General features: G+C 32.8%; 1 protein-coding gene across 1 annotated transcript in view; it reads right to left on the bottom strand.

Moving 5' to 3' along the window:
- The window catches only part of LOC122807194 (aldehyde oxidase 1-like), a 784,671-nt gene that overhangs the window by 142,428 nt on the left and 617,210 nt on the right, over window positions 1-25,033 (bottom strand). Inside the window, exon 29 of the mRNA XM_044078244.1 lies at window positions 10,585-10,659. Coding sequence (XP_043934179.1) covers window positions 10,585-10,659 — 75 coding nt within the window. The remainder of the gene's footprint in view (window positions 1-10,584; window positions 10,660-25,033) is intronic.

Raw genomic sequence — 25,033 nt, 5'->3', positions numbered from 1 at the left:
GCAAATCTTTCACAACATACTGCTGTCTAAACACTGTAACAACTAGTCTGTCCACGAATGCACAAGTCAGAATTTTCAACATAAGCTCATGTATATACAACATGCTGTATACAGGAGTTGTGTCCTTCCTTGCTGGATGAATGTTTTGTCCTACACGCACATTTGTGCACTGAAGCAGTCATACAAGACACAATCACATTAAGTGGGCCTTCAATTTTCAGAACTGTAGGCCTAGTCACTAAGTTACATGAAACTGCAGTTAAACATTATAAGGTTCTATTCAGTAGTAATTAATTTTAAAAATGGAATCTCTTGCAGCGTTAACTTCAGCCATGGAAGGATAAAGGGAACATTCTGAATGAGTGCAGGGAATGAAATGTCATGTTTACTAGCACACATATTGGTAAAGTATGGGCCCAGTAAGTTGTACATGTCTCTTATCTTCCCTTATCTTGAAGGATCACAATGCAGTCACCTTACTGTCTTTAATCGTTTAACTTTTGATTCCACATAATTACTAGTGGAGATAGTCTGCTATCATTTGTTAGTTTATAAAGCATTTTTACCCCATCACTGTTTTTTTGTGTATTACACTGTGTATTATTTAAAGTCAAAGTCAAAGTAAACTTTATTGTCGATCAGATATGCACAGCAGTGCAATCTGAATGAAATTATGTTGCTTTAGTACTCATGCAAGACATAACAATGAACACATAGTTTAAGACTAATGCACATACAGTAATAATTAAAATATTAACAACACAATAAATTACCACAATTGGACAGGAACACATTAGACAATATTATACTAGTGGGTACTGCAAGACTATGACTTCACATTGTGATTGCTTAGAACATTGAACTTCATCAGTTGTAGTATGATGCATTCTGATATTCATATTGCACATGTATGGTGTGGCCATTTGTTTAAACAATTAACCATATATACTGGAATAGTAATCATACCACCCTCTGTTTTTTTTTTCTTCAAAAGATTAAACTTTTATTATGTTCTATCAAAACTCCAAATACTTGTTTAGAATATGTTTAAAGCCAATGTTAACTCACAATTAAGCATTTTTGTGCGGCTGATACATATTAATGCCGAGCTAATTCTGTCATTTCTGACTTGTATTATTTAAAATGTTTGTACAAAAAGCCAAGTTCCAACATGCATTTTTGTATTGTATTGATACAAACAGTTTTAATATGTTATTCCAGTCCATATGCTAAAGCAATAGCCTACACATTCAAGTATTTATTTTACTGCAGACAGTTCTAGATAGTTTATTTGAAATTTTTTTTAATTTATCCATCCAGCCATCCACAACCCCTTTTCCCATTTTTGCTCATGGAGTTGAGGTGTCACTTTAACAGTGACAATCATTTAGAGCCAAGGTTTACACTGCTGGAGGCTAGCCCTGCCTCAGCTTTTGTTGTGTTTTAATTTATCAATGTTTGTACTTAAAAACTTTATATTGTTGCTTTTGTCCAGCAATGTTGGCACCTTATATTTTTGAACATGAAGCTGTGGTAAGGTGATTATTCATAGAGACATTTAAATTTTGTATATATTCTATAACAGGGCCACCATTATGGGCCTATGTCAGATGACTGAGCTTTCAGAAACTCGGAATTCATACAGTCGAGACCATATGATCGAGTTTCTGAAAACTCGAACATCAAAAAAAAAAAAACATAAGAAAACATAACAATCTACCTGAACCCTCCATGTCCCTGTTAGGAAAAAGTAATTTCCCAATCCACACTGAACCACGATCTCCATTCAAAAGCTTAGAACTTTCAAAAACTCGATCATATGTTCTCGGCCATATGAATTTCAAATTTCTGAAAACTTGATCAACTGATAGGGACCCACCAGTATATACCAGCTGCAAGAGATTGTTCAGTTCTTGGCGGAAATGTCTGTTTCTTATAAAGAGCTGAAAAAGTATTTATTCCTTTAATTCTTGCATTGAAGCAACGGTCAAATTCCATTGAAGGGACTAAAATCACACAATATAATATGAAAGCATTTGCATTCAGCACTATGTAATAAATGCAGTTATCTACTTATAGAGTATGTAAAGATGGACTCAAAATACACAATTGCTTTCTAATACAATACTTACAGACTTTCATAGTCAGAAGAACTTCCATTAAACAATTAAAAGTTTGATTTTAAGCACAATTACTCTCTACCGTTTAAGAGATTGTCTATCCCATCTGCCTAAACTGTAATATGTGCATTATGTAGTATGTGCTGTATGCTTCAGCCTGCTTCACTCTTTCTTTTCTCATTCTTCCACCCCTCCAACCTTACTCTGTATCCATATTTCATTCGGAGTAAGATTTACAACTTCTCTCTCCTATTATTTACAAAAAGAAAATCCTCTCTTACTTTTGGAAAGCAACTTTTTACTTTCTTATATGTTCCATTAGAAAATGTATTATACTTCGAAATATTAAATTTTTGTTTGCCGTTATTACAGGCACTTTTAGCTTTTTACAGGCACTGTTAGCTTTGTGCTGTAAATATTACATGTAATGGCATTATAGTTTTATTTTGACAATGAACAATACATATATATATATATATATATATATATATATATATATATATATATATATACACACACACACACACACACACACACACACACACACACACACACACACACACACGTATATATATAAATACAAGAAGTATATGAGATAAAATAATTTTAAAAATCTTGTTTCCTTTTTAGTATGGGCTTAATGTTGACTGCTGTGTTTAAACCAGGTCTGCAGTCTGCACTTAATCGTGTGATCCATTCATACTCACAGACCTCTAAGGCATTGTTCAAATCACCACACCTCTTACTTCTAAACTTAATATCTATAACTCTTCACCCTCTTCTCTTGTGTGTCTGGCCAGGGCATTTGTGTTGACCTTCCTTTATATCTCTGACTTGTGCTGAATAATAATTATTTCCATGGTAAATAATTTTTCTGATGAATTTCTTAGGTGTGTGTGTGTGTGTGTGTGTGTGTGTGTGTGTGTATATATATATATATATGTATATGTATATATATATATATATATATTATATATATATATGTATATATATATATATATATATATGTATATATATATATATATATATATATATATATATATATATATATATATATATATATATATATATATATATATATATATATATATATATATATATTTTATATATATATATATATATATATACACACACACACACACACACACACACACACACACACACACATATATATATATATATATATATATATATATATATATATATATACATATATATATAATTTATTTACTGTTTATTTATTTATTTATTGACATTTGTTGACCAGGAAAACCGGGAAAGTCCATTGGGCTTTGGACCCATTTTCAGTGGAGACCTGGGGAGAAAAGCTCCAAGTTACATGAAAATCATTACATGAATAAAGCAAGTGAAGTAATATAGAAAACTATCTAAACAGCACATATGTTGTAAAAAGGCACAATACAAAAACAATGGAAGATTAACATGTAGGAAAATTAAACAGAAATATTTAACAGTACAGCTCAAATTAAACACTTAAGAAATATTTATACTAAAAACAATATCACCAGTAACTCACAAGTTGTGTCCGTAGAAACAAAAGTAGTAAAAACAGGAACCAAGAAGAACACAACCATGACAGCCAAAGTCTCCAGTATCAGTCTTTACTTAGTGCACAAAGAAACACAAGCGCTTTCACAATAGTTTCGTCAGGTGTAATGAAAAAGCACTATCTAAACACACTTTATATACAAAAATAGCATAGTCAAATGACAAAAGCAATTACAAATTAAAAGGGTAACTACTATATGCTTATGTAAAACAATTTTAAAAACATACATATACATATTATGTTTCGTAAAAATCTGCTGCCAATCATTAGCGGACCGGAGTTCCGCTGTGGTGACCCCTTACCGGGAAAAAGCCAAAAGACATATACATTTTATATCATTAAAACAACTTAGAATAACATATATAGGACAAAACATACATATACATTTTATATCATAAAACAACTTAGAATAACTTTCATAATGGTGCATGAGTTTACTAGATAAAAAAATATCTCCTTAGAGGTCTTGATTTCAGCCTCGGTCTATGTGGTACACTTTCACTGCCTACATCTGCCCTCATCCTGACAATCCAAGTAGACTCGAGTTCCTCTGTTTTATGCCTCACATCTCCTATTCTAATACTATCAAAAACTCTCCCAATAACTAAAAACTTAAAACTGTGTACAGAGTCTGTATCATGAATATGTTTAGCCAAGGCATTTACACAATTAGACTTACTTGTGTGATAAATATCTTCCCTTATTCTATTTTTAAAAGGCCTGTCAGTCTTACCTATATAACATTAACTGCATTTCTGACAATATGCAAGATATACCACATGTTCTGTTGTACAATTGGCAAAAACAGTAAACTTATACAGCTTTTTCTGATCTGGATGGTAAAAACCACCCTCTGTATCCAAAAACCGACAATAATTGCACTTACCACACAGTGTAGTACCTATACCTTCCCTATGACATTCACTAATCCTAGGATAACACAATCTCATTTTCAAAGATTTACTATTCCTAAATGTGAACCTCGGTTCAAAGTCCACTTATCTGACAGCTTCCTCATCTGTAGCAAGAATATTCCAATGTTTCCTTATTATTCCCATATATTTAGCTACATTAGATGCACAGCCCTCAACCAGTCAGAGACAAATCTCAACAGAATCAGGGACAAATCCTCAAATAATCAGGTACAATCAGGGACATTTTTAAAGTATTTGTACTATTAACTTGAAACATTTGCAGAAGTAGAGACTGTGGATTAATATAGATTTTCTGACATAAAACTTTTGTACCTCTGAATTACTATCATTATTTATTAAGGGCAATTCACCACCTTTTCTTCATCAGTCACCAGTTTTAAGAGGGATTAAGAGGGACAGACCTAAAATCTGAGTCTAAATCAGGGACGTCCCTGAAGATTAGGGACAGTTGAGAGGTCTGATTAGATGTATAACATAAAGGGACCTTCAACCTAGCTCCATGCATTTCTCTGTTCCTTCCTACAGTCCCTGTACTAGATGAACTACCATTCCTATCAGAGAAATATGGTTGAGCTCTTGTACCCCTCTCCTTAATCACTGCTGCTGCATTGGGTACAATGATATGTTCTTCATAGCCCCTATCACAAAGATGGTCAACCGCTAAACTGACATGTTGTTCAAAGTAATTTTTTCTCTTACATTCAGCCTAGAAGCCCTATAAATCTGATTTCGTACAACATTCCTAAAGATGTAGGGAGGATGTGAACTCTCCCTGTGCAGCAAATGGTTCACATAACATTCTTTCCTATATAGTTTTGTTATAATTTCACCTGTATATTCCCTAGTAACCTTAACATCTAAAAACTCAATATCAGACACAGAATGGTTACAAGTAAAACATAGATAGCAAGTAGTGTTATTGAGATATACAAAAAATTCTTGAAACTGCTCATATGTACCTCCCCATAACATAAAAAGGTCATCAACAAACCTTCTGTAGAATAACACAAACTCTTTATAAGGACTCTGGATTACATAGTTGAGTTCCCATGCTACCATATCTGCATTGGCGTAGCTATTGGCACAGGCCATGCCCATAGCTACACCATTGCGTTGCTTGTAGTATGTCACATTTTAAACTATTAAGTCTTGTTCTTTTATCACTGATATATACACACTGAAGAAGGCTATCACCCAAAAGCTTTGTGCAATTTTTAATCAACTTGTTTTTATTCACTCCAACTGTTGCAACTGTTGCAACTGACTGTGTGTGTCCATCATTTGGAATTCTTTGTCTGATAAACAAATCAACCCCAACTTATCCCATAAGAAAGTACACACTATTTTTCACAAACTTAACTTCTTCACCAACCAATGTTTTTAAATAAACATAACTTATCAACACTGGTAGTTTATGTTTCCCACTTAAAGGGTCCACTGTTTGCTTATTGTTACTAATAATGTTAGGTGTTACTACTCCAAATAATAATGGATGACATATGGTGTATTCCAGTCTCATACCATTATTTAACCTAACATCTGTCCCTGTTCATTCATTTATCAAAAATACCAGCAGCCCCATTATAACATAACTTATACACAATCATTCTGAATGTTTCACCAAAATGATTCTCCCTTAGTATGTGCCATGATGCATTATGGAGTACACTGTAAGTTGTTATTGTATGACATCCCAGTAACTTACCCGCCTGCTTCTTATGTAAACGTTACACATTTCCTGTGACTCACTTATCATTCCTTTCCAATAACAGCTCTGTCTGCTTTGCCATAATTCTATATAAGCTCTTTTTTCTTTCTTCTACCTTTCCTTCTGCTACTGTACATAATCTGGGATTCATTTTTCATGAAGTACGGTCTCCCATACATCACAATCCATATAAAACTCTGTCTCTCATAGTGATATGATCTTGTAAAAATATTCCCGCACTTTTCTTCGTCTTTCTTCCAACATTCATTTTTATTCTTTTCAATCCAGATGCTCAGCTTTCTAGAGTTTGTCTGTTTCCACACAAATGTACCCATACTACCCTATGGAAAGAAAACTCATTTATTTTATTTTATTTATTTATTTATTTTATTTTACATTTGTTGACCAGGATAGTCCGACTGGACATGTCTGTTTTCAGTGGAAGCCCTGGGAGAAAAGCTCCAACATGCAATATGAAAACAGTTTAAACATAATAATTAGATGTTTAAAGATACTTTCCTTCCATCTTTCTTCCAACATTTATCTTCATCCTTCATACACAGTCACTCACTTTTGGTCAATAAAAATGTGCTCTACATTTCTTTTAGACTGACTTCTCAGATATATAAATACTCACTATACAAACAGCCCACATTAACTAAAGATGCCATGCTTTTTAACATCACAACTTATCTATCTCTTTTTACTTTTATTCAAAAGAAATACAGTCAACATCCCAAGCTGCAATAATTCTAATTCTTATAGACAGACACGGTAATATTATTTCAACCCCCCCCCCCCCACCATTGCATATACCGCTTCATCCCAATATACCATTTATCTATCAATCAATAGTATTTCTCTTCTCAGTTTAACTGCTGTGTGTGTGTGTGTGTGTGTGTGTGTGTGTGTGTGTGTGTGTGTGTGTGTGTGTGTGTGTATATATATATATATATATATGTGTGTGTGTGTGTGTGTGTGTGTGTGTGTGTGTGTGTGTGTGTGTGTGTGCATTTACATTTGATATCATTTTAAAGGGATTTAAGCATAATCCTTATATTGTGTTAAAAAAAATCCTTTAAACTTTCTTTTTCAGTGGGAATTATATATTCACTCTTAATTATGTCATTTCCTCCAGGAAAACAGAATTAAAGTATAACCTTGTCACTAAATATCAATATAAATGTTTTCAACAAACTTGTTATCCATTTCAGTTCTGTCATCTTTCAATTGCTACAGAAGTATCTCTTTTTCAGTATTGTATGCCTAGTAATATGTCAGTCATAGAAAAATGCACATCACCTGGTTCTGTCATGCTCATATTCCATTGCATTTGTCATTGTTTAACTTTAAATCAGCATATTTCAGTTATCTTGCACTTCTCTTATTAACAAAACCATCCGTTTTTTATTTCTTGTTAATAATTTAAGTACCATTTATTTATGTCATAGTTAATGGCAACTTACTTTTTTGTTCATTGCCCCATTAAGCATTATGCAAAAACTGTGAGCACTGTGTGTAAGAACATTCAAAAGTAATATAACTACTCATTGTGAACCATTGTTTACTCTATTTTTAACCCCCACTTTCTTATTGAAAATATATTCAACATAACTTTGACCTTACTTTTCTTATATACTGATTTCAACAGTTCCATGTACCCAATCAATACTTTTTTCCAGTTCTGCTTCTTCAGTTGTATTTGCTATAAATCAGCATATTTACATTAATATTTACAAACATTCATTCATTCATATCAAGACGCAGTATATATATATATTTTTTTGCAAGACATCAAGAATCTAAACAAAACGTAAAATACTCTAAAAATGACTTTGTTTAAAACTTCCTAACTAAAAGTAATGTGAGACCTTAGATATTACGGTCTAAAAAGCACACAATATAAACACATTGTCTATCACACCTAATTATACCGGCATTAGTTTTCCTTAATTTATTATAACAAGTCTTATTTAAGTTTTGTACTGTACTTAATGACTTTTTTATTTCTTGTTGTGCATTAAATTACTTTTTCTTTCGTATACCTGATGCCTTTTTAACACTTACAGCTGCTGCAGTATACTTTTTGTCTCTGTTTATTCTGCTTGTCTCCTGATACTCCCCTTTGGTAAGACTGTCCCAGTAATATCACATTCAGCTCCTGTTGGCAGATGACAGCCATTTTCTTTTTCTGTAGGTCTTCAGAATTGCAATATAGGAATACATACTCTCAAAATCCATCAGTAAGTCATCTGTTTAGAATGTATGCATTGAACCCAAGAGCAAACACTCAGCATGGGTTTCACCCATCACATAGTACCACTACAGCTCTCTTATCCTTCACTATTATTGTAAGCCATCACAAGAGTAACAAGATCTTTGTATCTGCCATCTTTCTAGACCTATCAAAAGCTTTTGATATAGTCTCCCATTCCAAATTAATAGATGTACTAACTGAACTATCCTTTTCACCATCTGCCACAGCATGGTTTCATAACTATTTATCTGGCCATCAACAATCTGTTCTATGGCTAGGTGACCTATCTCTACACCTTCCTTTATCCATCGGTGTCCCCCAAGGATCTATCTTGGGCCCTCTCCTTTTCTCCCTCTTTACTAATAATCTACACACAGTTACTCCACGTGGTTCTATAATAAAGTATGCAGATGATTCAAAACTTATCTGTGCTGCCATTTCTCTATCAGCTCTTCATTCCCAAACACAGGAATCTTTCATTTCTGTTGAAACATGGCTAGCCAATGCCCATCTAATCCTGAACCCAAACAAAACTAAATTTTTACTCTTCCAGCCTAACAAGACATCTATCTTATGCCCACCATTTAACATAATAGCCAAAGACAATACTGTGATCTCCCTGACAACCCATACAAAGCTTCTTGGAGTAGAAATAGACAATACCCTAAAATTTGACTTGCATGCCTTCCTAACTATAAAAAAAGTCCATAAGAAACTTGGAAGTCTATATAGACACAAAAGGTTCCTGACCACAATAGCCAAAATTACATTAGAACAAACCCATCTGCTCTCCACTGTACTATATGCCTCTCCAATTTCAACTAATCTAAGGAAAACTGACTTATCTAAGCTGGAAGCATGTTATAATAAAATTGCTAAGTTTGCATCTGACTGCCCATATAGAACACATTATTGTACAGCTTTAAGGATACTAGACTGGCTTGAGCTTCCCAACATTATTCGTTACAACCAACTCTCTCTAACTCACAAAATTGCAACGCAACCAACTAAAACCCCTGCACTACAAAATCTCATCCTTCCTTACAGTTCCAGCAGACCACTTCACTCTAACAATAAGAACTTACTCACTGTCTCCAAGGCCAACAACACTGCAGGAGAATCTTTATTTTCCAACTATATATCTTGTATATGGAACTCCCTTCCTAAATCCATTCTCTCAGTCTCATCCACTAACCACTTCAAGCCATCACGTAAAGCTTATCTAAAAAATAAGTGGCTATGTTCCTGTACTAACCCCTCATGAGTGATCTGATACATCACAGTATACCCACATATTCAACTTCTCCCCCGGTGTTTAACCCTTTGTTCCTACCGACCTATCTTAACCTTATATCTTGACATAAGTCATACCTACAAATAGTACTAGCTATGTTCAAAGCCTAGGTTTTGTTGTCAAGATGTAACAAATTTGTATATTATTATGTATGCTACATTTTGTTTACTTTGTACTTTATTGATTATTGTAATCTGTGCATGAAAATTTACAGTTACTCATGGAGCTTTTCTCCCCGGGACTCCACTGAAAAAGGACCTGTGTCCAGTCGGACTTTCCCGGTAAACAAATATTAAATAAATAAAATAAATAAAGAGCAGAGAGAAACTTGAGGAAAAAAAAAAAAAACTAAACACCAAGAAACTCAAGGTAGTCCCAAAAATCCACAGCAAAATCAAAGGGCAACATCCTATATCCACATCTAACTCCAGGGTAATCACACATTGAGGAAAGTTACATTTAGAAGTTCCATTAGAAAGAGCATTCCTGACTAAATCAGCTTTGTTGTACTGATAGCTGATCACAACACCAGATACCATATAATACACTAGAGGGCACTTCAGTACCAACCTCTGGCCTCCCATATCTGCCATAATTTTATCTTAGGGAAATATGTAATATCTAAAAAATATTCATTTTTCATTTACGGCTTGCAGATACAAAACTGGCTATAAAAGTATTGCTTCATTTTTGTTCTTACCCAGTCTTCCCATGATCCTTTGGGGTTGTCATTAATGATGGGATCAAGGCGTTGTAACAAAATTTGACATGCTTCCTGTGAAGTAAATATAATTATACATCATTCATGCAGTCAAAATGAAAATAACATGTATTATTCTTTTTATTTTTTAATATATGTGTTTTATACTGAAGAAAATAAGATATTTCTCATGCTCAGTTCAATTATTCTATAGCATGAAAGTTTATGAAACTAAGAACATATACATGGTCATGTATACAAATAGGATAACTTTCGAGTAAACAAAAGAACTATAACTGGTCATACAATAGACCATCAAAGATCATAGAAGCCTATATTTAAAGGTTGATAAGGGTTTATCGAACCAACTGGCCTGATCAATCCCTGATTCTGAAAAACTGCTGGTCTTAGTTATCTAATGGTTCTATTTTCCTGCTCCTTTTAAGAGCTGTTGTGTTTATGCCTTGAATTCTTAAAGTTTTCAACTACTTTTGGATTCATAGTCATGCTAAAGTATAGACTCTCTAAGCAGATCTTTAGAAATTCATATGTCCACACGAGCAGAAAATGTTACAGAAACTGGGTGACCTGTAACTCTGTCACCAACTTATTAACATTTTTGTAGCTGATGTAATGTTCCTCCTTTTGTGAAAAATAAAATCATTCATCCTCCAAGATGAGACAGTAAACTGACATCTCATTTTTTTTAGTTCATTTTAGCTCAAATGGATGTAAATGGTACCACAGTAGATATTGAAAAGATATTGGAACCGGAGTTTTCAATAGATATTGAAAAGAGTAGGGAAGCTCCATGATGCCCTGCGCATATTTCCCCTATTAGCAGAAATATTCTCTTAGCTGAACCATGAAAAGAGGCCACTAGCCTAGGTGAACTAACCTGCTCAATAAATGATATATAGGTAAATCATACATTCAAGTTAAGATATACTCTCATTTTGCAAGTTATGATCTTATTGTTATAAACCTGTTTTTTTTTGTAGGGTGTTTTCCTTTTCAGTGGCGTGAACTGCACAGCCTCTGCTGACTTTTAGAATATCTGACATCCTACTGATTCAGTCAGCACCCCCCCATTCTGGTGATGGTATCATGTCCTGCTACCCCTCTTCGATAGGCACAGATTCTTCCACTCCATATGCCGGCTGGATTAAGTTTGCTAGCATGAGAGCACAGGTCAGAACATCAGGTGGTCATTCCTAAATGTGGTACAATAAGATTTGGGTGATAATGCTATAGCCATCTGCTCACATACACCTAAGAGGGCCTTAGAGTACCTTCTTGTGCCCTGAGCACAGTTTGTTGCTGTGTCATCTTTCTAGCTTTCACTAGGAACTGGATATTGAATAGCATTATCCCCAACCTTCCCTTTTCTTAAGCAAAGAGAGGTAGCAGTCAATTGTATGACTCTATTACACCAGTCGTTCTATGTTAGAACTACTAATAAAGCCTGGATCACTGACACCATCTTTGGGAACACAAATTCTAATCAAGAAGGGAGGGTTCTTATTGGACAGTATTAATCTGTTTGGAGAATTCTTTCATCCTGCCTCCTCTTGTCATTATTTCTATTGGAACATGAACATTAAATTCATATATTCTCTTTTTTATATGACTTCCACTGAAGTCACCGATCCTTCAAAATGTGTACTACATTTGTATGCAGACCCAATAAATCCTTGCTTTTTTTTTTTTTTTTTTTTAAACAGTTTTATTGATTTTGGTTATAATGAAAACAATCACATAGACATATATAAGATCATTTACATTGTAGATTTACAAATTGATAACATATATTTAAAGCATTTAAATATGAATATGTGAATAACAAAGCAAACAAACTAAAGTATGTACATAGACATCCGGTATTTATACATTAACATACACTATAACCTTCCTTTTGTAACTTGTTCTCATGAATGACAAGGAAAGTCAATTACCTTTATGCTAAATGATAATTTTTTTCCAACATATTTTGTAAGTTAACCCATAAATGATGTTCATATGTCTTTCTAGAAGTTCTAGAGGTTATGGTTCTTATCTGTAAATGACTAACTTTTTTAAATAAATTAGTAAACTCAGAGAATGTAGGAGGATGTTTTGAAATCCAATTTTTTGTTATGATCTTTCTAGCCACTGCCAATATAGTCCATAGTAATGAGTATTTGGATTTCCTAACACATTGTGGAACAGGTGTATTAAATATGATTAATGATTTATTCAATATGAAGTTGTCCGAAAAAAAGTGCTTGTAAAAAGTCATTTACTTTATTCCAAAATATATTTAAGGTTGGACAGTCAAAAACATATGTGCCCAGTTAATATCTACATTACAGTTGCATCTATTAGAGATGTTCTGTTTTTTATCAATTTTGTCCATTATTTTGTGGTGTATAAAAGTATCTATTCATGAATCTCCATGTGTAAATCTTCCATTTCAGAGAAAATTATGTTTTCCCAGCTGATTGTAGCATATTAACCTTATCTTGCTTACTTGGGAAATTATGAGTAATTAAACTATAACAACCCCAGTGGTTATGTGTGCAAGAAAATGTTTCTTCTCTTAAAAGTCTATAAAGGAGAGACTACCTGAATATGTATGCTGGTGTAATAATGTTGACTGAAGAAATTGTAATAATACCCTGGTGTCATGTTTGCTAGTTGATGAAGCTAGTTTCAGCTTATTATCAAGATATAGTATAATTTATTTATTTTATTTTATTTATTTTACATTTGTTGACCGGGATAGTCCGACTGGATACATGTCCATTTTCAGCGGAGTCCCAGGGAGAAAAGCTCCAACAGGGTTAAAATGACATATAATAAAAGACAGAAGACAGCAAGCCAAAGGACAGAAAACATATACATAGTTTTAGAGAGATAACAGTGCAGCAGTAGAAGTTTCATTTAATTACATTCATTGTATTCAGGTTAGTAGACCCTTGCCCATATCTGTGCAGAATTGCTCATGATAATCTTAGTCGGTTCATACAAGGACATATCCAATATTTCAAGTTCTTTTGAATAAAGCTAGTGATGGTAAAGACGTTAATTTATTTGGGAGAGAGTTCCACACCTTTCCAATGACATTAGAGTACAGTCTATCCCCACCTATGTGTATTAGGAGTTTGGTGTGTTCTCTGGGTACTTCAGGATTTTAAAGGCTTCTAAAAGTTGATATTTCTGGAGAAGATTCGGGAGTTCTAGCTAGTCAAAGGTTAATACAATGGTGTGTTCTGTAGGGCAGGGCAGTGATGAATCTAGCAATGTGGTTATAACAAGTGAAGAGACGATTTAGGTCTGATTTATTAAGGTTAGTGAGGATGGGGGAGGCATATAGTAGTGTGGATAGAAGGTGCAGTGGCTAGTCTAGCGGCTGGAGTTAGGAAGGTTTTAATCTATATAAAGACCCTAGTTTTTGTTTACTGTTTGTGTCAAATCGAGTTTATTGTCTATAATCTCCTAGTAGTTTAGTGTTTGTAGTAGGAGAGATAGTAGTTCCATTATTGGATTGGATAGTAAATTGTGTGAAAGGTGTAGGGTTAGTTGGATAGTAGTTTTTTTTTGGGTTTAATATGAGGTGATGGTCAGTTAGCCAATTTTCAACTATGGTAAAGCTTTTAAGGTTGTCAAGTGTGGGATTGGAACAGATGAGAGTAGAGTCATCTGCATATTGGATGCAGGTGGCGAGTGCAGGTCGTTTATGAATATTGAGAAGAGAAGAAGAGGTCCTAAGGATGACCCCTTGGGCCACGGTAAATGCTGTTTGGTAGTAGGATGAGAGCTTTGTTCTGCCATATACTGTTTGTTGTCTGCCTATTTAGGTAGGGGCCTGACCAGTTTAGGACATGGGTGTCTAGGTGGGTTTTTCTAGGGTTTTGAGAAGGATCTGGTGGTTTACCATGTGAAGGCTTTCAACATATCTAGAAAGAGTGCAGAGGAGATATTTTTGTTGTCCGATGATGGTTGATTTTTAGGGCAGTTGTCGTGCTATGATGGGGTCTAAATCCATGCTGACATTCAGTTAATAACTTGTTATGGATGAGATAGGACATTAGTTGTTTATGCACACTTTTCCATTATTTTTGCAAGTGGAGATAAGATGGCTATTGGCCTGTAGTTGAAATTTCAGTGGATGTTCCACCTTTATGAAGAGGTATGACATGAGATATTTTCCATATTGCTGGGATTGTGGACTCAGTAATGGTTCTGTTTATTAAGATTGATATGGGGTAGGCAATTACATCTGCAGCAATTTGCAGGTATTCTGCTGGTAGAAGATCAGCTGTGAGGGTAGTTGGCTTTAATTTTTAGCTAGTGACTGAATGGTTTCGTGAAGAATGTATTAAAGTTGTTCGCTACTTCTTCTTGGTTCTTATTACAGATAGAGTGGGGGGGGGGGTGTGTGGATTTCCTGGTTGGAGAAGTTTGTTCAATCCTGCCCAGAACTTTATGGTAACGTCCATGCTTTGTCCCATTTATTTTGGTTTTGGTCTCTGTGGTTAGCCAGGGTGCTATGTGGATTTGATTCTAGATGAGAGTCCAGTATTGTGAGGAATGTTTCATTAAAATGTGAGACTGCCTCATCAATTTCAATTTTGACCAGTTACAGTATTTAAGTTCTGTGTGATCATTCTGTACACTGTCCTAGCATTGGTTGTATTATTTTCAAAATGTATGTTAGCAAATGATCACTAATATCATTAGGGAGAGTTCCTGAGTATATTTTAGGGGTCCTCCTTGACAAGCATCCAGTCAAGTAGCTTGTTATTGCCTAGCCTGGTGGTAGTGGATATAATCTGAGTAAACCCATGGAGATTTAAGGGGTATGATTTCAATGTTGACAGTTGTTCTTCTAGAGTTTCAATATGGTATGTAGATAACTATTAGGTTTACATAGCAGTCTGTGGTGGTTGTTTGTCAGCTCTGAGTATGTTAAACCCAGGTGACATTATCTGATTATCTTTGGTTGATGGTTTAAGCCATGTTTCAGTTAGGCACATGATGTCAGGTAGGTAGGTTTCTAGCATGGCATGAAGGTTATGTATCTTATTGTTCAGACTTCTTATGTTTAGATGACAGATAAGTAGGGGGTGAGTGGATGTTTGGTGGGCTCTATGGAGCTGGTAGGGCCTGGGTTGGGGTGGATGTCCCCATCTTTGGTGATGTTTTGCTATTAGTTTTAGGACTTTGATTAGTATCTTTAGACCTTGTTTTGTTTTCAGAGTTATTTGGTGTTGTTTATTAAGGTAAGGTTCTGTTTTGTTATTAGTGGTGGAAGCCTGATAATGATAGGTGTTCATAACTTGTTAGGAGGTACAGTGTAGCAATGAGTGGTAGGATGATTAGGATTATTATCCCTCTTGGCCTAGGCATGGTGAGAGGGGGTGGGGTATGTGGGAGAGGAAGTATGATGGGTAGGAGAGGATGTGTAAGTGTATAAGTGTTTGTATATCTAGCCATGAGGAATTATTAAGTTTATATTCCTGTATAACATGATCCATTGAACTAGTCTTGTATTCATAAGTTAGCTGGAACCAGTATTTGAGTTCATTGTTTTTCAGTTGAGAAATTTTGTTAATATCTGAGGTAACAAGGGAGGATGGCTTAATGGCTAAGGTGTTTGCCTTACAAACACAAGGAGCAGGGTTTGAGTCTCACAAGGGATAATTGGCTAGGCTTAAAATGGCTCACAAGTGCAGTTAGCTTAGTACTAAACTATGAACCTATGAACAAAAGTCTCTTGTGTAGATGCTATAGGAAATAACAAAAAAAGTAGTCTTTATATTTAACATGTTTATATATAAAGTTTCAAAAGTTAATTATAATATTATGTATGTAACTGGCAGTATGATTATGATTAGTATGTGTGATAAAATATTCTTTTAAGATCCATATAAAAGATGTGTTTATGAATTCTAGTTGATATGATGTTGGTCTCATTATAAATTCCATGGCTGATACTTCCCATAAAAATTTCCATTTAGCTAAATAGGTTATATCTAAGAGCTGAGAAATTGATATGATTATAGTGGAAATCAAATAGAGATTTAGATCTGGGAAAGCTATTCCACCATTCTTCCAGCTGTTAGTATGTTGATTAATAGTAATTCTAGGGGTTTTTTGTGACCAAAAGAATCTTAGTATTAAAGTGTTTAGTTTATTTATAAACCTTTTTGAGGGTAGAATTTGAATGGATTGTATTATGCATACAATTTTAGGTAGAATTATCATTTTTATAATGGTTAGTCTTTCTTCATTATTAAATATTATTGTATTCAATTTTGAAAATAATTATTGGATATTTTGTAAATATGTGTTATAGATTAATTGAATTATTGATTTAATGTCTTTGGCAAGAATGCTTCCAAGATATGTGATTTGATCTGCGTTAGCAATATATGTATTATTTCCTATCATCCTTTTTTAAATTTTTTTATTATTAGGATATATGGGTAGAATTTTTGTTTTATTGTCATTGAATGATAGACTGGACATCATTTGAAACGTTTTAATTGATTCATATAATGACATGAATGAGGAGTCATTTCCCTTTGTGGTGATAAGAACATCATCTGCAAACAGCTGGATTTTGGCTATATTGTCTTTATCCATTTCAAAACCCTCTATTTCTTTATTGTTTCTTATTTCATTTGCCCAGGGTTCCATGATCAAAGTAAATAGTAGAGGAGAGAGAAGACATCCTTGTTTGGTGCATTTTGTAATAGATATTTTATTGGAAATATATGACCCTATTTTGATATATGCATAGGTTTCTTCATATAAATGTTTTAGAAGATTAATAAAATTATGTGAAAAATGTAAGCATTCCAAAAGAGTAAATAGATAGATCCAGTTAATAGAATCAAAGGCTGCATTAATATCAAGACTAATTAATGATAAGTTCATTTTCTTCATTTGTGAGAAGTCTATAATAGCTAGGGTTCGTTTTATATTATCAAAAGTACTTCTGTTAGTTATAAATCCTGTCTGGTCTTCATCTATTAAGTGGGGTAAGAATATCTTCAATCTTTCTGAGAATATATTCATAAACATCTTATAATCGATATTCAGGAAATGTATTGGTCTGTATGAAGAACATAATTTTGGGTCTTTATTTGATTTTAAAATAGGGGATATAAATGTATATTTCCAGGATGGGAGTGTAATATTATCACTTTGGGCTGAATTATATACTTTGTGTAGTAAGGAAATAGCCATTTTGGGCATTATCTTATATATTTTAGGAAATTTTCCATCGTTACCTGGAGCTTTGTTTAGTTTAACCTTACTTACTTGACTTTGTATATCTGATAAAGTAATTTGTTTATCAATAACTTCAATTTGTTGTTTGTTTAGTTTATTATATATATTCTTGTTAATATAATCTCTTATGTTATCTTGTGTTTGAATTTGTTGTGTGGATTGATTCATTTCATCAAAGTGACATCTAAACTCTTCTAATATATCTTGCATACTATGTACTTCTCTTTTCCTTTTTGCAGAATGTATTTCTTTAATATAATTATATTTATTTAATCTTTTGGTCTTATTCTTAAGGTTTGATAGATGTTTAGGATTTACAGAATAAGCAAGAAACCTATATTTTTCTAGTGTTATCTTTGTTTTATTATGTAGGATAGATCTATATTCCTCATTTAGTTTGTATATCTCATCTCTTATATTCTTTGAAGACAAGTTGTCTTTATTATTTGTGTATAGTGAGTCCAGTTTATCCTGTATTATTCTTATATCTTTATCCCATATTTTCATCTTATTATGAAACCATTTGTTTATTTGTCCATACAAATATGCTTTTAGGGCATCCCAAATAAATATATCATGTGTGTCTGATGCTAAGTTTATATTAATGAAGTTTTGTGTCTCTTCTGTTATGAATAATTGAAAATCCTTAAGTTGTGTGAGATATGCTGGAATCCTTTTAATTTGGACACTATGGGTGTTATTAATATTAAGTTCAAATATGGTAGTATTATAGTCCAAGATTGGGCAGGATATTATTTTGCTATTGGTCAGGTTATTCATTATCTGTGTGGAAAGAAATATTCTATCAATTCCAGAATATGTTTTGTATCTATTAGAATAGAACATGCATTGTAATGAGTTATGATCCACAAAATGATGTATGTCTTTGAGTAGGTATAAGTCTATGAAATTTATAAATTGTTTAGCTTGTGCTATAATTTTTCTTTTTCCTGAAGTAGTTGTATCTTTAGGGTCTAAGATACAGTTGTAGTCACCTGCCATAATGATATGTCCCTCAGACAGTGAAACTATTTAATTCAATATGTGCCTAATAGTATTAGTGCCAATACCAGGTAACCAACAGTTGTTTATTAATGTATATAGTTTCTTACCCATTTTATTACAGCCAAGCAAAACAAACCTTTATTGTCTTGGCATGTTTTGATTATTCTGGGTAACGGTAATGTTTTGTTCCACAATATTGCTACACCTCTTTTTTCATACATTTTCAGCTTATTATATTTGTGTATTTATTTGTATCCAGAAATTTAATAGTATCTTTTGTTAAATGGGTTTCTTGTAAGAATACTATATTAGGTTTATGAAAAGCTAGATATTTAAACAAATTACTTCTTTTATATGGATTGTTCAAACCGTTTATGTTAAGTGACATACCTTTCAACATAGTCATATTATGTAATTGTACCTGAAAGATGTGTTAGTAACATATCAATATCATATGTATAATGTGAAAATTTCCGCAAAAAAGTGAATTTGTTCCTAGTAAAAATATTAAATCACATGTCTTTAGGAAAAAAATTTATTCCTTCAGCTTTATTCTCTATATTTTCTGTAAATAAGCTACTCTGGATGTCAAAAAACTCTTTTTAAAAAAAAATGTTGTTGTGTCTTTCAGCTTTTCTTGGTTAGGGGTCACCACAGCAGAACTCCGGTCCGCTAATGATTGGCAGTAGATTTTTATGTGCTGAGTTGCCAGCTCTGACGCACAACCTTCAACGGTGCGCCATTCACGCATGTCTCCACACAGAAGACGCTCTAGCTGAGAATCAAACAGGACAACGTCTTACTGTGAGGCAACAATGCTACGGCAGCACCACCACCGCAGTGTTATAAAAACAAACACCCCAATGCTCCCCACCTGAAGTTATAACCTCCTAATCCCAATGACATCTGTCACTGAGATCAACCCCTAAACTGTAACAACAGAGTACAAATTCCACTAATAACATACTTTATATACTTTAAGTTAGCAACATTAAGATAACCAAATTCTAATGAAATCATTAATTGTCCTAATATAGTCTTATCTGGAAGGTTCATGCGTTCATAGATATCATATCTAATAAGAAACCTATGTAACCTAATAGATTCAAAATATGATTTACATTCCAAAATAAGGCAAATGTTTAACAGATTGTTTAAAAGGACTAAGTAATTTAGCCCACTGCCTTACTATTAACATAGATAACAGAGGTTGTGTGTATAAACAACATTTCTATTAGGTTATCAGATATAATATGTTATCCAGGACACAATGTTATTGTTCAAACCATGGTTTGTTTAAATGTAATTCTATTTTGTATTAACATGTTTGTAACTCTTGTTATATCTCTTCCCTTTATTTAACTTATATACATGAACACGAGAGGGAAGAGAGAGAGAGAAAAGAGAGGCAGAGAAAAAAAAAAGTAAAACAAGGCTAACATTTAGTTATGATCCCATGTAAATAGTTATATTTAGAATGACTATTTAGAAGACGTAGGTGTAATTATAAACAGTATGTAATTTAAATAAAGATTGTATTACCCCCAAATGGGATGTAGTCACTATAAACATGTGTATATACAACCGCTTTCGATAGTGGCAGAATAAATTATCTATTTGCAAAGTTCTTTTTAGTATACCACTTTTGTTATTCAATTCTTTGCTATGCAAACAAACATTCAGAAATTATATGCATAACCTTACTTATGACACTTAAATATAAAGATTGCATGAATTTGTGAAGATATTAACTTTGAGTATGGTAACCATAATCATAGTATGCAGTGATACTTCAAAGAAAGATGAGGGAGAGAAAAAAAAAATTATAGATATACATGTATACATATATATATATATATATATATATATATATATATATATATATACATGTACACACATACATACAAATATATATGCATTATATATATATATATATATATATATATATATATATATATATATATATATATATATACACACACACACACACACACATACAAAAATGAATGTTACCATCAGTATTTACACTTGTAGGGTCTAAGAATAAAGCACATAGATATTTACATTTTAATACTCACACAGTTCTCTCATAACCATCTCCTCTCTCACCTCTTTTCTTTTTACATTTTCTTCCTTTATCTGTTCTGTAGTCCTTTCTTCAAGTCACAAAAGATGAAGATATTATGTTATTGTAATATGTAATTGTCATCGACCATATAAATGATCATTTTAAGTAAATAGTTGATTTAAAACAAAAAAGATTGTTAAATCAAGTTACAGTCAAAATACAGTACTGCACTTCCTGGAAATGTTCGTCACATGGTGATGACGTCATCCAGCTGCTTCACATCATCGAGGGAGTTCAGAGAGAGGAGACATGATTCCACAAACTGTAGAAAGTTTTCCAAATGAATAATTAGGTCATGAGAGAACTGCGCGAGGTAAGGAGAATGTTCAAAGTTGTCTCCCTTATTTTTTTGGCGGGAAACAGCCGGGTTTCAGTAAAAAAAAAAAACGTTTTATACATGTGAATCAGCATATATCTGTTTCCCATACTAGAAACTGCAAAACTGTCATCAAAAAAAAAGTTTTCAAACAAAGCATGAAAGTAATGTTGTAACTTTTCCTACTGCTCTATTTTGTTATTTAAAAGTACTATGTTTATTTTTAACTATATATATTCCCTAGAGTTTAGATTAATATATAAATAATAAGCCTTGTAATAGAAACACATATAACATATCCCAGCTTTTCAGAGCTAATGCATGCATTGGCATTTAAACCCACAGATACTACACTACCTTCCCAACATTTACCTATCCTGAACAAATGTATATAATGTATATATTTAATAATTACATTGTGAATTCTTGTTCTACTCTGAGGGTGTAACACAGTTTATGCTCAGTGCTGACCAGTACTGTAAGATTAAATGTGAGAAGGAAACTGTTATATGAATATGTTATTCTCTATGACTTAAAGTGCAATTAGAAGAGAGAAGAAGGCTTTGAGTATGTTATGCATTTTTATTACTTTGAGTTTAGTGAGACTTATGTATACTGTGCTATATCTACAAGAAATTATATGTATATATAAAAAAAAACTTTTCTTCTTTTCTTTCCCTCCCCTCCATCCCTCCTTACTTTATATTTTCCAATGTATCCCTTCATTTTATCTTACATAGAATATTAAATATTTATAACTGTATATATTATAGCTGTGTGAAATTAAAGTGTAATATACAGCAATGTAGTATATTATACTATGAAGCAGAAACTGAGGTAATGCATTTTATATGGTATGCTTACTTGTATAAAATGAATACTTAGTGTTAATTATAAATATATTGATGGTATATTAAGTATGTTATATTACACCAAATTAAGTTATGAATGAAACATTATATATATGCAACATATGAAAAGCAGTATAAATCTTACCTTGCATTTATAACATATCAAAACAGACTTGTTAATAAAAGTATAGTCCACAATAATAGTTTATTTTTTTAAATAGTCTACATTTCTCATTTATTATTTAGTCTCTTTTGTTTTTCAATAGATTTCCATGTAGTTTTAGGAGCCATTCTTTTAAGAGAAGGGTTAGCCCACTCCATCCCTTCCATTTTCTCCAGTAATTTGTAGTTTTTAACATATGTCACAGCAGAATCAAGATCCTCAAACAATGAAAGTCCATCAGGAAGCAAAATGTTCAGCCTTGCTAGAAACAAGAGGTGAGTCATAATCTGTACCTTTTTCAGTTCTTTAATTAGAGGTAAAAAAACTTTACTTTGGTAATTACCATTGTTGAATAGTGATTTTCGAAGCAAATGATAGAGTCATTGTATTTTAAAGGTGATTTTGACCAGGCGGTTTTTAGAATTAAGTCTTTATCTGAAGATGATAGGAATTTTACTATGACAGATCTAGGTTGTTTCCTGTTGGTACTGTTTCCTGATGTGAGAGACCAATGTGCTCTCTCTATACCAAAAGATAAAGCCTCTGGTAACTCTAGAAATTTTGGCAGCCATGAGTTAAGGAAACTTGACATATTGTTTCCTTCTATATTTTCCTGAAGACCAAAAATCCTTATATTATTCCGACGTGATCTATTCTCTAGATCATCCAACTTATGTTGTAATGAAGCATTTTGTTTAAGCAAAAATTCTATGTTGTTTTCATTTTCTAGAAATCTTCCATCAAAGTCTGTTAATGATTCCTCAATACTAGTAATTTGAATTTTTTGCTGTTTTAAATCCTCATGAAGCATATCCATCTGCTTGGTAGTTTTTTCTTTAAAGTTGTCTATTTTACAGTCAATTATATCAGTCTTAGTTGTGAGGTCTTGAGTAGTTGTTATCAAAGTCTGTAGTTCCTTTTTTATACTGGAATCCTGGTTGTTTGCCTTAGTATAACTCATGCTGAAAATCTCCCAGAAGTGAAGTTTTTGCTCAGATGAAGGTTTTGACTGGAAATTATAACCAATTTTGATTTATAAGTAGATATTCCTGAAGAGAATGTTGAATACTATCAATTTCTGCAAAAATAAAACCCACTTTTTCTTGATATGAAACAAATTTCCAGTGAAGATATATTTTCCTTAGTGGAGCTTGTGAAATCTGGTGCTACACCATGACCATGCTAGCCATGCCCCCAAATTTTTGCTTTTTTTGATCCACTACAGAAATGGATATATTTCTTCATAGTTACCTGTAGCAGTGGAAGAAAATGCAATACCCATGTCCTTTACTGGTAGTTTGACAACACCAAATGCTGACAGTGTATTGCCCATCAGAAGTCCCTGCAGAGTACAGTGCTGGCAAAAGTGTACATAGTCACAAGTAATACTGAATGGAATGTTAAATACATTCAGTGATCATATATCCAATAATTAAAACCACAACCCAATGGAGGAAAATGGTGCCTTCAATAAAACCAGTAACCAAAAACAAAACAAGCAGCACAAAGGTCGGAACTAAAGAAAACCATAAACATGACTGCTCAGTGGAACAGCCAGCTTTATTTATTGAAGAGTTAATGCTTAACATCCTCACCTTGTTTTCGGCCACATAAACCAGGACTTCATCAGATAATAGAGCCTTTCCTATTACCTTCATATATATATATATATATATATATATATATATATATATATATATATATATATATATATATATCTCCTTGTACCACCATTAAAATTGTCTTTATTAATTAATAAATTACTAATTATTCAATTAAATATACTTTCAAATAAAAATTAAAAATCTACATATAAAATCACTTACTTCCTCCTACCTTAATAATCTAATGTCATCCACAAAATTATTTAAAAAAAAATCTCAGACTAAAATGCTCATATGAAAGAAAAAACTTTTAAATAAGAAGTAATAATAGAATCACATTATAAACTAGTGGAGTACCAAAAATATGTATAAAATGCTGCCATCTAGTGGCTAAAAATATTCTTTCTTATGATTATTAAGTTAGGAGGAAGTAAGTGATTTTGTATGTAGATTTTAATTTTTTATTTGAAAGTTTATTTAATTGAATAACTGGTAATTTATTAATTAATTAAGATAATCTTAATGGTGGTGGAAGGATATATATATATATATATATATATATATATATATATATATATGTGTGTGTGTGTATAGATTTTATATATATATATATATATATATATATATATATATATATATATTTTTTTTTATATATATACAAATATATATATATATATATATATATATATATATATATATATATATATATATATATATATATATAGAAATGTAATAGGAAAGGCTCTGTTATCTGATGAAGTCCTGGTTTATGTGGATGAAAACGCTGCACTGTGAGACTGTCAAGCGGTCTTGTCTTGTGTCTTTCAGCTTTTCCCGGTTAGGGGTCGCCACAGCGGAACTCCTGTCTGCTAATGATTGGCAGCTGATTTTTACGTGCCGAGTTGCCAGCCCTGATGCACAACCTTCAATGAAGGTACGCCCATTCACACATGTCTCCATGCAGAAGACGCTCTAGCTGAGAATCGAACTGGACAGCGTCTTACTGTGAGGCGACAACACTACCGCAGCACCACCAATAAATAGAGCTGCTTGTTCCACTGAGCAGTCGTGTTTGTGGTTTTCATTAGTTCCGACCTCTTT

Source organism: Protopterus annectens, chromosome 7.part0 (genome assembly GCF_019279795.1).
Source record: "Protopterus annectens isolate FY-2018-M chromosome 7.part0, PAN1.0, whole genome shotgun sequence".
In the NCBI taxonomy this organism is placed as follows: domain Eukaryota; kingdom Metazoa; phylum Chordata; order Ceratodontiformes; family Protopteridae; genus Protopterus; species Protopterus annectens.
Note: the sequence above shows the minus strand (reverse complement) of the source record. Positions and strands in the feature narration are given on the sequence as shown.